The following is a 16,415-nucleotide window of genomic DNA, read 5'->3' on the forward strand; positions in this document are numbered from 1 at the left end:
TTTTGTTTTCCCCACAATGTTTAGAAACATTGAGATTTTCCTGTAAATAACGTAATACCCAACAAAAACAGAACATTCCGCTGCTTGTGATATTTCCCCATGACTTACTGTGTAGTTTTGCTGGAGGTCGCTATGAGGCTCAGGATGCCCGTTTCACTAGGTCCTGCTCCCTCAGGCTGGCTGATGGGATGCTAGCTACCCTTAAACTTGCCTAGTCTTTGAACTTCAGTGCATTCTTGCTTCTTAATTTCAGGCACCCTTATTACAGGGGTGCAAACAGCTACAAGTGAAATGACTCCAGAACAGGCTCTCCTTCGATATTAGAGTCACTTGTGCCATTCAGAGCCCTGCAACTTCGGGGATAGTATATCTGGGTTAGGTGGGAGCTGAGGCCTGGCTTAGGGCAACTATTCATGAGCATCCCTCTCTACACCACCCCGTCCAGGGCAGCACAGTTCCTGAGGAAGATGGCTGACCCCCAGTCCATCCAGGAGTCGCAGAACCTGTCCATGTTCCTGGCCAACCACAACAGGATTACCCAGGTGATGGCAAACCCATGTCAGTCCTGACTTGGTATCCTGGGACGCAAGCTGGGGCCTGGAGGTTGGGGGACCCACGGGCAGAGGAGCTCCGCCCAGATCATTCATTCCCTCTGCTCTACTCAAGCTTTAAGCTGCAGATTTAAGTGTCTCTTCCCAACCGCAGACGGCCACTTCACCCTCTTCAGTTTGTTCTTAGAAAACCTTATAGCCAGTGTTCTGCCCCGGTATAGGTTGGTATAGGTTGAGAGCTTGGCTTCTGGAGTTAGACTGCCTTGTTTTCTCATCTTGGACCCTCCATTGCCCTGCTGTGAGGCCTTGGGCAAGGTCTCAGCCTCAGTTTCCTCTTCTGTAAAATAGGGCTGTTTAGGATTGCAGTGAGAAATAAATGAGATACTATAGCATGTAGAGCTTAACAGACAAAGACATAAGAAGATGTGGTTATAGTTAGCGCCATGGCTTTCCCAGGATATTCCCACTCAATGGTGAAGGGGCCTGGGATGGAGACCTCAGGTCTTCTTGTATAGGAAGTGTCTTTGTATTGCTGAGTCCTGTACTGGGAGACGCCTGCTGGCCCATTTCTCCTCCACTGAGCTGGGTCTTCCCACTATCATCCTTGGAGACATTTGGGGCTCAGTCTACACACACCCTCAGAACTAAGCCGAGATGACCACAGGCCAATTGCTATAAAGCTGAACTGCTTTCTGTTCAGCCAGAGAAAGCATTTCTAACCATGAGAACTGCCAGGAAATACAGTGGAGGCCCCCTAAGGGGCAGGCCCCTGCCCCGGGTGATGTGCGGCAGTTCTGACCAACCGCTGTAGACTCTGAGAGGTTGCAGGCTCCGCTCCACCTGGTGTGGTCAGCAAGGCCGTGCCCTGCCCGGGGCCCAGCAGTGAGCCATCCCGGGTGCTCTAAGTGAGGAGGATGCAGGGCAGGGGCTAACCAGAGGGGGGCGCTGCTGTGTAGTGTCTCCACCAGCAGCTGGAAGTGATCCCAGGCTACGAGGAGCTGCTGGCCGACATTGTCAACATCTGCGTGGATTACTACGAGAACAAGATGTATCTGACCCCCAGTGAGAAGCACATGCTCCTCAAGGTACAGCTCAATCAGTCACACCCTCTCACCTCCTTCTTATTTAAAATCATTTTTAGAAGTTATTTCTTTCTTCTTGCTTCAGCATAGTGCAGATCTTGCTATACAAAAGGTTTTGTAACCAATTTTTTCCCTTTGATATGTTGTGTACACCTTTCTAGACAGCATTAAGGCTATGTCTACAATGTGACTTTTAATGGCTACCTAGTATTTCATTATATGGGGACATTGTCATTTAACAAATCCTCTATCATTTGGTATTTGTTTGCTAAAGTGCACTGAAACTCTGGGGCACTTTGTGTCCATACTCTTGTTAAGTCAGACATCCTAGAGGAAAATTGCCAACCCATGGGGAAGGCAAAACTTATAGCTTTTACTATATTTTGCCAAAACGGTACTGTTTGTTTCATCAGTTTACACGTTTCATTTTTAAATTATCAAGTGATGTTTATCATTGTAGAAATTCTGAACAGAAAAGCATTAAAAAATCAGATCTCTTATAATCTTTCCACCCAGAGATAACACTTTTAGCATTTTGATGTATGTCTTTCTCTTTTTTTCTGTGCTGATATATTTTCAACATATGCAGTTTACATAAATTATGTATGTGTATTATTTATCCCATTTCATTAAGTGCATTTGGAATAACACGCAGCCCTTAAATAATGTTATATGGATGAGTTTCCATTTCTTTAGCCATTATTCTGTCCTTAGCTGCTTAGGTTACTTCTAACTTCTCTCTGAAAGCAATAGCACTGAAATGAATAATGTTCTCCATATTCTTTATACACTGCATCACCTCTTTTGTTTTTTTCTCCCCTTTCAGAGTTCCCCTGGTGATTTGACTTTTTCTTCCTCTCTATGTCACCTCTTATTTCAAGAATACCAACCCTGTTGGTGTTCCCTTCTTTCCATAGCATCTCGAAGAAGGTTGCAGGAGAGTGTGGCTTTGTGACTCATTCATTCACTCTGGCTTCCTCTGCACAGTCAGAAGTTCAGAGAAGTCACTCAAGAGTTCAGCAGCTCTCTCACACCAGTGCTTTGTCCAGGCAATTACCACAGCTCTGCCCAGAATTGTTGCTTCCACAAGTTAGGTTACTAAACCCCGCTTCACCAAGCATCCTTACATGCTGCTATCAGATTCTCGGCTCTTCATTTCTCTTGCCTGCTTTTAATCCTCCCACATCTCGGCTTCCCAGCCTTCTCCCTCTCAATTCTCAACCTGGCCTCTTGGAGTTTTGCCGTTTCCAGGCTCTCTACGGTGTGTTAGTAAACTCAGATGCCAGCAGGGGGCGCCTTCCACCTTAAAGGGAAAAGTCTGGCACGCCCCCTGCAGCACCGCAAGTACCCATCCCCTAGCCCAGTCCCTTAGGTGTCAGGCATGACTAGTCCCCCGTCACAGAGCAACTGCGAGCCGAGGGAGCTGCTTTCAACCTAGTTGTTCAGGCTCCCTCGGGCTTGCTGTACATTTGACAAAAGGAGCGACGTAAGCCAGCATGCAGGAAACTATTGGGTTGGCCAAAACATTTGTGGTAGTTTTTCCGTTGCATTGTATGGAAAAACCCGAATGAACTTTTTGGCCAACCCCATGTTACATGGACTGGAATGTTTAGAATCAGCTTGTCAACCTGCCTATAGGGCACTGTCAGCCAAAATGTGTTCTTTTGGTTAATGAAGTCACCAATGAGATTCCTTGGGAATCTTTGTTGTAGTTTCCTTGGGGAAAGGGTGAATAGTTTCACATTCATTTACCATCTAGTGAGTATGCATCAAGTGCCCGCAGTGTTTGCCAGGGCCTGGGGATGCAGCAGCAGCATCACTCAGTCTTTCTTGAGAAGGATCTAAGTGCATGTATGTTGTTGTCAGATCCCGGTTCAGATCCTATCTCTGCAGCTTACTATCTGTGTTATCTTGGCAAGCTGTCTAACCTCTCTGTGTCTCCAGCTCCTCATCTGTAGAATAAGGTTATCATGTAGAATTTGACTCATAAGATGGTGAGAATTAAGGATAATGTCTTCTAAATCCCTAAGCATGGACTCTGGCCCATGGGGAGGACTCAAGAAGTGGCCACCGCAATAATAAATGAAAGAGTCCTCTGCTTGTCTTCACAGAAATCAAATTTCTGATTGAGATTAGCCCTACGTGTCCTCCTTTGTGCCAACACATGGGTTTTTGTCATAGAATATGTCACTACAGGGGGTGTGGGTGTGCACATGCCCACGTCTGCTTTTTTTTGGTTTTATGAAACATTTCCAGTGGATGTGACTGGCTTCTGTCTCTGCCTCTTCTCATGCTAGGTAATGGGTTTCGGTCTGTACCTGATGGATGGGAATGTCAGTAACATTTACAAATTGGATGCCAAGAAGAGAATCAACCTCAGCAAAATTGATAAGTTCTTTAAGGTCAGCACCTGGGGCTGGGGCTGGGCAGTGGGCTAGGGGATGGTCTCTCGGGGGAAAGGAATGAAATTAGGCAGCAAAGAGTGGTGCTTATTGATTGAACTGTGGCTCTGAGGATCCCAAGAGGAGGAGGAGGATAGAGACAGGGGCCCTAGCTGCCTTGGGTAGAGGAATCCACGCTATTGAAGGTGTGTGCCCCAGTCTCAGGACACAGCCAGAAGGCCTTGCAATGCTTTCCACACACTGCTTTTACCCTTTCCTGAAACCCCTTGCCATCTAAAGAAAGAGGTATGTCCCAGAAGACAGAGCCTGCTTTAATAAATCAGAGCTCACAATTGCAGGAGGATTAAAGACTGGACGTTACATTGATTCACATTCACAAGCTCACAGACTCTCCTGGTCTACCAGAGGCCTACTCTGCGCCCCGCCTCTGGGTAGAATGCCTTATGGGGTCTAGCCTGCTCTCAGTCCATTCCAGTGCCTCAGAGATTTCATCTTCTGGCCCCAAAGCTTTAACAACAAACCTTGAGGTTTGCCTTTGAGGATTTTGCAAAGGGATTTTCTACTTTGGAAGTCAGTTCCATGTCATCAGTGTATCCTAGCATCAGGCACTTCAGGTGGAATAGAGCCTCTGAGATCAGACATGGGGAAATCAGGCTTAAATTAAAAGTGGATCCCTTTGAAGATGTGGCTGGGCCTGGGTCTCACTGACTCTTGGAGGTTAGGGGGGAAGTAAGTCACCCAAGGGGCTTCCCAGATGGTGCTAGTGGTAAAGAACTCGCCTGCCAATGCAGGAGATGTAAGCGGCGCTGGTTTGATCCCTGGACAGGGAAGATCCCCTGGAGGAGGTCATAGCAACCCACTCCAGTATTCTTGCCTGGAGAATCCCATGGACAGAGGATCCTGGTGAGCTACAGTCCACGGGGTCGCAAAGAGTCAGACACAACTGAGTGACTTAGCACAGATGCACAAGTCACCAAAAGCATCCTAAGGCTTGGCTTGGCTTCTTTTTGAAGCTAGAACTTTCACTTTTCTCTAGGACTGCCCAAAATGAAAACTGGGCTTATCTGGGGGGAACTGGCAAAGTCCACCCCTTCCTTAGATCCACGTAAATGAGATGGGGGTGGAATTGAAGACCACAGTCTCACCTCACACAGACCTGGGTTTTAGTCTCTCTCTTCCACTACATAACTGGGTGATGTTGAAAAAGTCACAGAACTTCCCTGAAACTGAGTTCTCTAACCTGAAAAATAGGAATGTGAAGGGTGTCTACTTAATGGTGTTCCCTTGAGGATTCAGTGAGCGACATAGGTGTCAGAACCCTGGGTTATAATCCTGGCCCCTTGGCTTCTAGCTATCTGACTTTGTGAAAAAAAAAAAAAAAAAAAATCACTCTAGCTGAGTTGTCAAAGCTTCAATTTGTCCATCTTGTTAAACGAGAATAATAGTAGTACTGACCTCACTCCACTATTCTATGGAGTGAGATAACTATTTTCTGTTTTGCCTAATAGACTATTTTTTAGAGCAGTTTTAGGCTCATAGCAAAATTGAGCAGAACAAACAGCCATTTCCCACATAACTCCTATCCCTACTCATACCCAACCTCCCCTGTTATCACAACTCACCAGCAGAGAGGGACATCTGTTTAGTCCATAAATCTGCACTGTTGACAGATCATTATCACCCAAATCCCATAGTGTGCAGTAGGGATAACTCATGGCATTGTGCATTCTGTAAGTTTTGACAAATATATAATGACTATATCTACCATTGTTGTTGTACTTTGTTGCTAAGTTTTGTCTGACTCTTTGTGACCCCATGGACTGTAGTCCACCTGGCTCCACTATCCCTGGGATTCTCCAGGCAAGAATACTGGAGTGGGTTGCCATGCCCTCCTCCAGGGTATCTTCCTGACCTGGGGATGGAACCCAGGTCTCCAGTGTCTCCTGCATTGGCAGGAGGTTTCTTTACTGCTGATCCACCAGGGAAGCCCCTACATCTACCATTGTAGTATCATACAGAATAGTTTCACTGCCCTAAAAGTCCTCTGTTTTTGAAGGATTTAGCACTGTAGTGCCTCATGAATCAAAAGCAGACAGTGAATACCAGCCTCCCCACCATTAGTCCTCCTCTTTGGATGGCAGTCTGCCCTCTGGTGTTAGGTGTTCAAGGTTTCAACTCACCTTGTGGAGTTTCTCAAGAAGGTCACTCACTCCCAGCCAGAGGAATCCAGGCACTCACATCTAGTCCAGAGTTTGAAATAGCTAGGAGCCTTTAATGCAAGAGAAATTAGAGCAGAGAAGACCCTGCCCCGGGAGGCAGGCCATCTGGTTCTCGTTCTTCATCTGTTCTGCCTGCTAGGTAACCTTGGACAAGTCTCTTTGCCACTCTGGGCTCAGATGCTGGAACATAGAGATGGTTGGAGGCAGAGGAGGATCTGTAGGCTGGCTAAGGCTCTTTGTGGTCCCAGGGTCACATGGTAGCATCATCGGAGGCAGAACTAGGGGTCAGCCCAGAGGCACACACGGAGGCCTGGCTCTCCCAGTGGAAGGCAATGCCGGTCCCTCCCTCCGTGTCTCACAAGCTGTGTTTGCTTCCTTTGCAGCAGCTGCAGGTGGTGCCCCTTTTCGGCGACATGCAGATAGAGCTGGCCAGATACATTAAGACCAGTGCTCACTATGAAGAGAACAAGTCCAAGTGAGTGCCTGCCGTAATGTCTCTCGGCTCCCGCGAGGACGCCCAGCCCGGGCAGGGGGCCGAGGGGCCATTTCAGCCCCTCCCCTCTTCCCAGACCCTGGGCAGGTGGAGTCTGTCCATCACTGGCTCCTGACAGAGGGGAGCAGCGGATGGTGATCTGAGCCCTTTTGCACCCGCCCTTTGCTGCCAGGGTTCAAAAGCACTCAGGGCACAGCCCCGCCCCTTCTCCCCCCGCGGTGGCCCATGCCACCTGCAGGGGGACAGCAGGAGTCCTCCTGCCCCCGAGCAGGGGGAGGAGTGCTGGCCCCCGTGGCCAGATGGAGCGAGATGGCCTTGTTCTTCATCCCACTGGTTCTCTTCTCAGGTCTTGTGTCCATGCAGTAAGTATGCCGTGCAGGGTATGGTACCAACAGTTCCAGCTGTGAAGCGTTGGGTCAATGGCCTCCTCCAAGGTTGTTTTATAAACCACCCTGTAGGTGATCTGTGCTAAGATCCGGGGTGTCAGCACCTCATGGAAGTTTGGGGAACACTGGGCTACAGGCTTGGCTACCCCTTTGATCTCTGGCCTTGTTAAGGAGGCTTCTTCTGCCTACATTTCCAACAGAGGGGGACAAACCATGTTTTCATCAGGGATGAGGGTATTACGGCCTCAAAAATACATAAATGCCGAGTCCTTGAACTCCACCAGCTTTGAGCCACTGCACATGAGTCTCACCAGGGACAGCTTCGTAACCCAGTGGCTGCTGGTATGTGAGGAGGTCTTCCAGGAAAAGCCTGGAGTCCTGAATCCTGGACTTATTTCCTGTGTGAATTCTTAGCCACCTGAAGTTGGTTGGAGTAGTGATGTGCTCAGGGTGGGGGTCAAAGGCTTGAGTGATGTGTCCCCAACCCTGCACAGGGAACTCAGAATAAAGGTCATGTCAAAGTATAAGGCATGAGGTAGTGTTCGCCTTCTCAGTATTCTCTGGAGCGCCCTTTCAGAGGTCCTTCTGAAATATTAAATTTTCCCTAAATGTGCATCTGCCTTGCTTGGTGCCCATGCTTCTGTTCACTGGGTCACCCGGCACCCACCGGATGGCAGAGGACAGTGACCAGGGTTGTCTTTTGTTCTGTTGGCAAAGGAGAATAAAGACTCTCATTCATTCATTTCCCCAATTTAAGGTGTTTTCTCAAAGATCTCTTTTTTAAAAATTGACGGAAGTGTTGAGGAGAAAGAGGAGAGAGAGAGGGAGAAGATGAGGGCAAGAAAGAGCAGTGCCTCTCAGGATGGCTGCGGCTTCCTCTCGGTGAAGAGCTTCCCTGTTCCCGGCTTGCTGTTGAAAAACAGACACAACCCCTTTAGATTTTTCCAGTCCCGCCCAAAGGCCTTTGTCAATGCCAGCTTCACCCACACAACATAGTGCTGCCAGGGTCAGTTGACAGATCCAGGAGGTCACCCACCTTGCTTTTTCTTAGCTTGGATTCCAGCCCTTTGTAGCCCTAGAGAGGCTGCAAGTCCCTCCCTGCTCGTGTGACTGGTAAGTACTGTGGACTCCCGTTACCTGGGAAAGTGTGGGATTGGCCCTTAGAAGAGGCCAGCTCCAAGTAGGAGAAGCAAAGTATTTTCCATGCAGCCTGGAGTCCCTACAGTGGAACTTAGCAGGCACTGTTGCTGGTGGGTAGGACACCTCTTGGTTGTTCCCAGTGGAGCCAGTCACATTAGCTGAGCACCAAGACTAACTAGTGGATGGAAGGAGCCTGCCCCTCCCAGGGCCAGGAGCCACTCTGACCCCCTGATTTTCTGCCCAGGTGGACGTGCACCCAGAGCAGCATCAGCCCCCAGTACAATATCTGCGAGCAGATGGTTCAGATCCGCGATGACCACATCCGCTTCATCTCGGAACTCGCTCGCTACAGCAACAGTGAGGTGAGCTTGCTCTGGCTGGTGGGATGGAGGCCCATGTGGGACTAGGGTGAGAAGGGGTGAGGACCTCCAGAAAAGAAATGATCCTAGGGATCCTGGGGAGTGGATGAGCGAGAGAATACATTTGGATGCAGGAGGGCAGAATGGCCAAGAGCCAGAGCTGGAATTGATTCTGGTTCTGCTTCTGACCTTCACAAGTTATTCAGCATCCCTGAGCCTCAGTTTCCTCATCTGCAAAATGGAGCTAATAGTATCTGGAAAAGTTCATTGAGAGGATTAAACAATATGATGTATGGAAAATGCATTGCACCTAGCAGGTAGTAACAGCCCAGTAATTGTTAGTCTGTACGTGATCTAAACACCTCCACCGTGGGTGGCAAGAGAAACAAAGTTCTGGACAATCATGCTCATAACACCATCTAAATATTTTAAAACAATTATAAAAATCATTGTAATAAGCCAGAAAATACAATTAGGAACAGAAGAAGGTCGTAAAAATCTCTTGTGATCTTTCTAATTACATTTTTACTGGCACTGGATTTTCCTGTTCTTCTTTTTTAAATAGGGAAACACAATTAGTGCACAAGCCTCAGAAAAAATACAGATAGACAAAAGAAGGGAAAAACAGTCATGTAAATGCTACCATCAAGAACCCACTATTATTAACATTTGGAGGTATATATATATTATCCTTTGTGGCTTCCCTGATGGTTCAATTCCTGGGTCTGGAAGATCCGCTGGAGAAGGAACAGGCTACCCACTCCAGTGTTCTTGGGCTTCCCTTGTGGCTCAGCTGGTAAAGAATCTGCCTGCAATATAGGAGACCTGGGTTCGATCCCTGGATTGGCAAGATCCCCTGGAGAAGGAAAAGGCTACCCACTCCAGTATTCTGGCCTAGAGATAGTCCATGAGGTCACAAAGAGTTGTACACAACTGAGAAACTTTCACTTTCATATATCCTTCTATATTTCTTTCTATGAAGACCTTGTGATGAATATATATGTTGGTTTAATAAATACAGGTCTGATTTCATTCCCTGTTTTACCTTTTGAAGCTCCAGGATGACTTTGCACTACTCCATTTATGCTCACTGCCTCCACCATGTGGCTAGTAGCTGTAATTACTCTTTCCGAAACCCAAAGTAGGGAAATGTCTGATCAAAATGTCTCATCTGAAATGAGACCAAATGCAAGCAGTATGGTCATTAGATGAGTGGCCCACATTCTTAGCAGGGCTCCTGGTGGACATGGACCAGGGTCAAGCCCAAACCTTTGGCTTTCTTAACTGTATATGCCAGTGAATTGAACATAAGCTAAGCTATGGGAATAATTCAAGTGCTAGGGACACCATTCAATTCTTGTCCAGTTTTGGTGTGATCTAATGGCAATCCACTCCAGTATTCTTGCCTGGAGAATCCCATGGATGGAGGAACCTGGTAGGCTACCAGTCCACGGGTCGAAGAGACTCGGACACGACTGAGCAACTTCACTTTCACTTTCTTTCTTTCTTTCAAGAATGAGTCTGGCTCAAAGGTATTTTTAAAATTATACACATTATACGTGTATATATACAGATCATTCTCAGTATTCACAACAGTTATATTCTATAAAGTGGCCATCAACACTGAATCAGCAAGTAATCGCTCCTCCAGAAAATACAGGGTTAGGTTTCTGTGAGCCTCTGATCACAGTGTTTCTGTCAGCTGATTTTTAATATATAGCCTTGTTTTACATGTGATTCTGTTTAAAGTCACCTTATGTAATATATATTGTTGATTTGTTAACATTAAATCATACCCAACAGCACTATAATTCATGCCTGAACAAAGTTTATCTAAAACACCTATTTTCAGGACTTCCCTGGTGGTACAGTGGCTAAGGCTCCACACTCTCAATGCAGGGGGCCTGAGTTCAGTCCCTGATCAGGGAACTAGATCCCACGTACCACAACTAAGACTTTGCATGCCACAACCAAGACTTGGTGAAGCCAAGCAAATAAATAAATATTTAAAAAGTAAAATACATATTTTCTCCATAAAGCGCATCACAGCCTCCTTTTTTACAGAGGCATAGACAGAGAGTCAGCACTGTGTTTAGGGGCCATTTTAAATAGTGAAATCACCAGTAAAAAGTATAAGAAAGTGGAAAATGAGGCATTAAGTAGATCAGGAAAGAGACACTTGTTTACAGTAAGAGCTGAAACAAGGGGGCAGAGAGTTGTGTTGTTCAGCCTCAGCTGGGAACATGATTCAGATGTTTTTGCCACTCTGCACACATCTGCAAATGACCATGAAAGCACTGCAAGGATTGATTTTGAGGCAGTAAATAAATTTTAGTAAGTAGGGAAATTCACAAATTCAGAACCCACAAATAATGATGAGGACTGGCTCAGTATGTATATGTATACACACACATATATACACATGTCTGTGCATATGCACATGCATACATGCATATTATATTTTACTGTGGAACATATTACATGTTCAAATAGATGTTTGTCTTCACCAATGCTTTTCAGTCAATGAGTCATTTGTAATTGGTTGTAAAGTCAACTAAGTGAAAGAAAGTGAAGTCGCTCAGCCGTGTCCGACTCTTTGCGACCCCATGGACTGACTATAGCCTATCAGGCTCCTCTGTCCATGGGATCTTCCAGGCAAGAACACTGGAGTGGGTTGCCATTGATCTCTGATTAGCATTTTGGTATGAGACAATGGGCAATCAGAGTAGGTCTCAAGTATTAAGCACACAGCTTCTTTGTGGAAAATGTTATTTCGTGTCTGTATTGAATACCTCGGTCAGTATATAGTATACACTTCCTACTGTAAATCACAGACCCAAAAGTCTGAAAAGCCACTGCTCTGCAATTGACCGGGGTCGTTGTGAGTGGGGCTCTGGCATCACAGCACCTGAGTTTGAACCCTCAGTCATTTGCAAGCCATGTGACCAACAAGGGACTTGTCTGAGCTTCAGTTTATCGGTCAAGAGGTATAATAATAGCACCTCCCTTGCAATGTTCTTGGGGGTGGGGGGATCAGTGAAATACAATGGAAAAGTGCCAGGTTCGTTGGCAGTGAAGGTGATGGTCAGTGTTCCTCAGGTGGTGACGGGCTCCGGGCTGGACAGCCAGAAGTCAGACGAGGAGTACCGCGAGCTCTTTGACCTGGCCTTGCGGGGCCTGCAGCTCTTGTCCAAGTGGAGCGCCCACGTCATGGAGGTGGTAGGTGTCCCAGGGAAGAGGGTCTGCCTCTCCCCAGCCCCCTCCACTCTGACCTCTGGTCTCTTGAAATTTGTCTGCCCCTGCCCCTCTCCAACACTTTTAAACAGGTTTATTGAGAGAGAATTCACATACCACACCATTCACCAATTTAAAACATAAATCCATTAATTTTTAGTATATTTCCAGTGCTATGAAACTGCAGTCAAATTCAGAACAACCTAACCCTCACCTGGTACAATCAGGCCCTGTTCCCTGTCTCTACAGCCTTAAACCGTCTCCTTCTGTCTCTGTAGATTTCCCTATTTTGGGGGTGTTTCCTATGAATAGAATCATCATACACGGTTATTTGTGTCTGGCTTCAACTGCGTGTTATCAAGGTCCATCCATTGTTGCACAGATAAATGCTTCGTTTCCTTTCTTGCCTGAGTGCTGCTCCATTGCGTGGACTCTCCCGGTTTAGTTGATCCGCTCACCCACTGATGGACTCCGGGTCTCCGCTCTCTCCCCAGTACTCCTGGAAGCTGGTTCACCCCACGGACAAGTTCTGCAACAAGGACTGCCCGGGCACGGCCGAGGAGTACGAGCGAGCCACGCGCTACAACTACACCAGTGAGGAGAAGTTCGCCTTCGTCGAGGTGGGTGCGGACTCCCTGGGTCTCCTTGTCCCCCACCCGCGAGGTTGCTGCTGAGTGTCGGCCACAGGGCTTCCTGGAGGGGTGCTGGGCTGGCCGGCAGCCCTGGTCCTCGTGTGCATGCATCTGCTCGCCCCTCCGCCCACCCGAATTCATTTCTGTCCCACGTTGTTATTCAGAAATGGTGAGAAAGCCATTCTGGTCTTAAAAAATCCCAAAGAGTCACTCTGTTGGAAACAACAGAAGAGACACATGGCCAGACAAGATATGAGAAATGCCCAGACTGATGAGAGGTCAGAGAACTACAGATTGAAGCTAAGATACAGAGTGTTGATCAGTCAGGATGGTAAAGATCTAGAAGACTGGCGATGTCCGTTGCTGGTTAAAGTGGGATATAGATCTTCTCAGATACTTTGAGTGGCAAGTGTGCATTTTACAGGCTTTCTCTGAGGGCAATCTGATCATCTGTATTCAGATTTTTTTTTTCCCTCCCTTCAGACCGCTTGTATTCAGATTTTTAACGTGCATATCATTTGCCCAGAAGTTCTTCTGGGGAATATATCTCAGAAATAAGCCAACTGTGCCAATCAATACATATGTACACATTTATCACCATATTGTTTATAATGGCATAATATGTGAAACAACTGAAATGTCCTACAATATGGATCAGATAAAGTAAATGAAGGTGCAGCTGTATCATTAAATATGATGCAGCCACTAAAATGGATGTACTGATATGAAAAGATATACACAGAATATTAAGTTTAAAAAAAAAAAGGTTAAAGAGCAGCATGTAAAATGATGCCATTTCTGCTCAAATTAATATACTTTTGCACATTTGCTCAAAATGGAAGGACGTAAGTGTGTGTATTTATATATACCAAACCATTAACAGTCATTTCTGGAGACAGGATTCTGACTTCCTACCTTAGACTATATGATTTGGTTTTTTGTTTGATTACTGAAAGATATTCTATGGGAGTGAAAGGGCACGTTCATACTGGATTGTGAGTGACAGCTACTGTTTTCGCTGTTTCAGCTTTTAGACTATTATGAATAACGCTGATGCATACATTCATGTACAAGTACTTGTGTTGAAATATGTTTCATTTTCTTGGATCTATACCTAGAAGCAGAATTACTGGATCATGTGGTAACTCTTTGTTTAAAAATTTGAGAAAATGCCAAACTGTTTTCCAAAGCAGCTGGATCATTTTGCATTTTCACCAGCAGTATGTGGGAGTTGTAATTTATATTGGGTTTGATCCCTGGATATGTAAGTCATATCCTTGTCATCACTTCCTGTCTTTTTTAAAAATAAATTTGTGCTTTGAACCAAAGAACCTGAACTTTTAAAGAATTTTTTATAATTTTATTTATATATTTATTTTTGACTGTGCTGGGTCTTCATCGGGGCTGCTTCCCTGGTAGCTCAGCTGGTTAAGAATCGCCTGGAGTGCTGAAGACCCCAGTTTGATTCCTGGGTCAGGAAGATCCCCTGGAGAAGGGACAGGCTATCCACTCCAGTGTCCTGGGGCTTCCCTTGTGGCTTCATCACTGCAAGGGTTTTTCTCTAGTTGCAGCAAGTGAGGGCGATGCACTAGTTGTGGTGCACAGACTTCTCATTGCACTGGCTTCTCTTGCTGTGGAGCACGGGCCCTAGGGCAGGAGGGCTTCAGTAGCTGTGGCTCATAGCCTCAGTAGTTGCAGTTCTAGGCTCTCAAGCACAGGCTCAATAGTTTGGAGGCACAGGCTTAGTTACTCCTCGGTATGTGGGATCTTCCCTGACCAGGGATCAAACCTGTGTCTCCTACATTGGCAGGCAGATTCTTTACAACTGAGTTACCAGGGAAGCCCCACTTATTGTCTTTTTTATTTTAGCTATCCTAACTGGTGTGAAGTCATGTCTCATTGTGGTTGTGATTTGCGTATCCCTAATAACTAATGATATTGAGCATCTTACCATGTGCTTATTGGCCATCTATATAGCTTCTTTGGAGAACTATTTGTTCAGATTCTTTACCCATTTTGTTTGGGTTATTTGTCTTTTTATTTTTGAGACATGGGAGTTTTCATATATTCTGTATCAGAAAATCCTGTTAATCCACCATGATTTCCAGGAAAACAGGGCCTGTTTTCCAAATTGAAACTGAATATCTGAGCCAAAATGAAAAAGAGGAAAAAAATTTATGTTGCATCTTGTTTTCCAGAAATGATATCTTGAAAATTATATCAATATAAAAGCATCCAAAAAAATAATTTTTATATATTCTGGATACAAGCCCCTTATCAGACATATAATTTGAAAAGAAATTTTCCTCAATTCCATGGATTGTCTTTTTACTTTCTAGTTGGAATCCTTTGAAGTACAAAAGTTTTTTTATTTTGATGAAGTTCAATTTATTTTTTTCTTTTGTCACTTATGCTTTTGGTGTCAGATTTAAGAAACCATTGCCTAATCCAAGATCTCAAAGATTTACTTCTATTTTTCTTCTGAGATTTTTATAGGTTCAATTCTTACATTTAGGTCTCTGATTTATTCTGAGTTAATTTCTGTATATTGTGTAAGGGTCCAAGTTCATTCTTTGCATGTGGATGTCCAGTTGTCCAAGCACCAGTTGCTGGAAAGAGTATTCTTTCTCCATTGGATTGTCTTGGTGCCCTTGTCAAAAGTCAATTGACTATAAATGTACGGGATTATTTCTGGGCTTTCAGTTCTCTTCCATTTATATATATGCCAATTGCTCAGTCATGTGTGACTCTTTTGTGACCCCTGTGGACTGTAGCCTGCCAGGCTCTGTCCATGGGACTCTTTGGGCAAGAGTACTGGAGTGGGTTGCCATTCCTTCTCCTGGGAATCTTCCCGATCCAGGGATTGAACCCAGGTCTCCTTGCAGACAGATTCTTTACCATCTGAGTGATCAGAAAAACCCATATATGCCAATACCACACCATTTTGATTAGTATAGCTTTGTAATAAGTTTTGAAATCAAGAATTGTGAGTCAAACTTTATTCTTATTTTTTCCTCTGTAGAACTTTGTGGTCTCATCTCTTTATCACTATTTTTCTAAAGTTTCACTGTGAGGCATCGTGATGAGGGCCTTTTGTATTCTTTGGGACAGTGGCCTGTTTAGAGCCATTGCTGTATGGAAATACATGTTCTGTAGATCTGGGAGATTTTCTTGAATTTTAATTTTGGTAATTTCTCCTCTGTTTTCTCTGTCCTGTCTTTCTGGGTTTTCTACCTGGCAGATGTTGGACACCCAGGATTTAGTGTCTAGTTTCCCTATCTTTTCTCTCTTACTGCACATCACTTATTTTTGTTCTGCTTTATAGGATAGTTCCTTAAATTCAGTTTTCAACTCTGTTAGTACTTTTTTTTTTAATTTATTTTTTTTTCCATTTATTTTTATTAGTTGGAGGCTAATTACTTTACATCATTGCAGTGGTTTTTGTCATACATTGAAATGAATTAGCCATGGATTTACATGTATTCCCCATCCCGTTCCCCCCTCCCACCTCCCTCTCCACCCGATCCCTCTGGGTCTTCCCAGTGCACCAGGCCTGAGCACTTGTCTCATGCACCCAACCTGGGCTGGTGATCTGTTTCACCCTAGATAATATAGATGTTTCGATGCTGTTCTCTTGAAGCATCCCACCCTCGCCTTCTCCCAGAGTCCACAAGTCTGTTCTATACATCTGAGTCTCTTTTTCTGTTTTGCATATAGGGTTATCGTTACCATCTTTCTAAATTCCATATATATGTGTTAGTATACTGTAATGGTCTTTATCTTTCTGGGATGAGGAAGCTGTGGGACATATACACCATGGAATATTACTCAGCCATTAAAAAGAATTCATTTGAATCAGTTCTAATGAGATGGATGAAACTGGAGCCCATTATACAGAGCAAAGTAAGCCAGAAAGA

General features: G+C 45.2%; 1 protein-coding gene across 2 annotated transcripts in view; it reads left to right on the top strand.

Moving 5' to 3' along the window:
- The window catches only part of CYFIP2 (cytoplasmic FMR1 interacting protein 2), a 111,662-nt gene that overhangs the window by 13,976 nt on the left and 81,271 nt on the right, over window positions 1-16,415 (top strand). For both annotated transcript variants that reach the window (XM_020893445.2, XM_020893446.2), the window contains exons 6-12: window positions 446-542; window positions 1,508-1,636; window positions 3,931-4,035; window positions 6,638-6,729; window positions 8,518-8,635; window positions 11,732-11,851; window positions 12,361-12,486. In XM_020893445.2, coding sequence (XP_020749104.1) covers window positions 446-542; window positions 1,508-1,636; window positions 3,931-4,035; window positions 6,638-6,729; window positions 8,518-8,635; window positions 11,732-11,851; window positions 12,361-12,486 — 787 coding nt within the window. The remainder of the gene's footprint in view (window positions 1-445; window positions 543-1,507; window positions 1,637-3,930; window positions 4,036-6,637; window positions 6,730-8,517; window positions 8,636-11,731; window positions 11,852-12,360; window positions 12,487-16,415) is intronic.

Source organism: Odocoileus virginianus, chromosome 3 (assembly GCF_023699985.2).
Source record: "Odocoileus virginianus isolate 20LAN1187 ecotype Illinois chromosome 3, Ovbor_1.2, whole genome shotgun sequence".
Classification (NCBI taxonomy): Eukaryota; Metazoa; Chordata; class Mammalia; order Artiodactyla; family Cervidae; genus Odocoileus; species Odocoileus virginianus.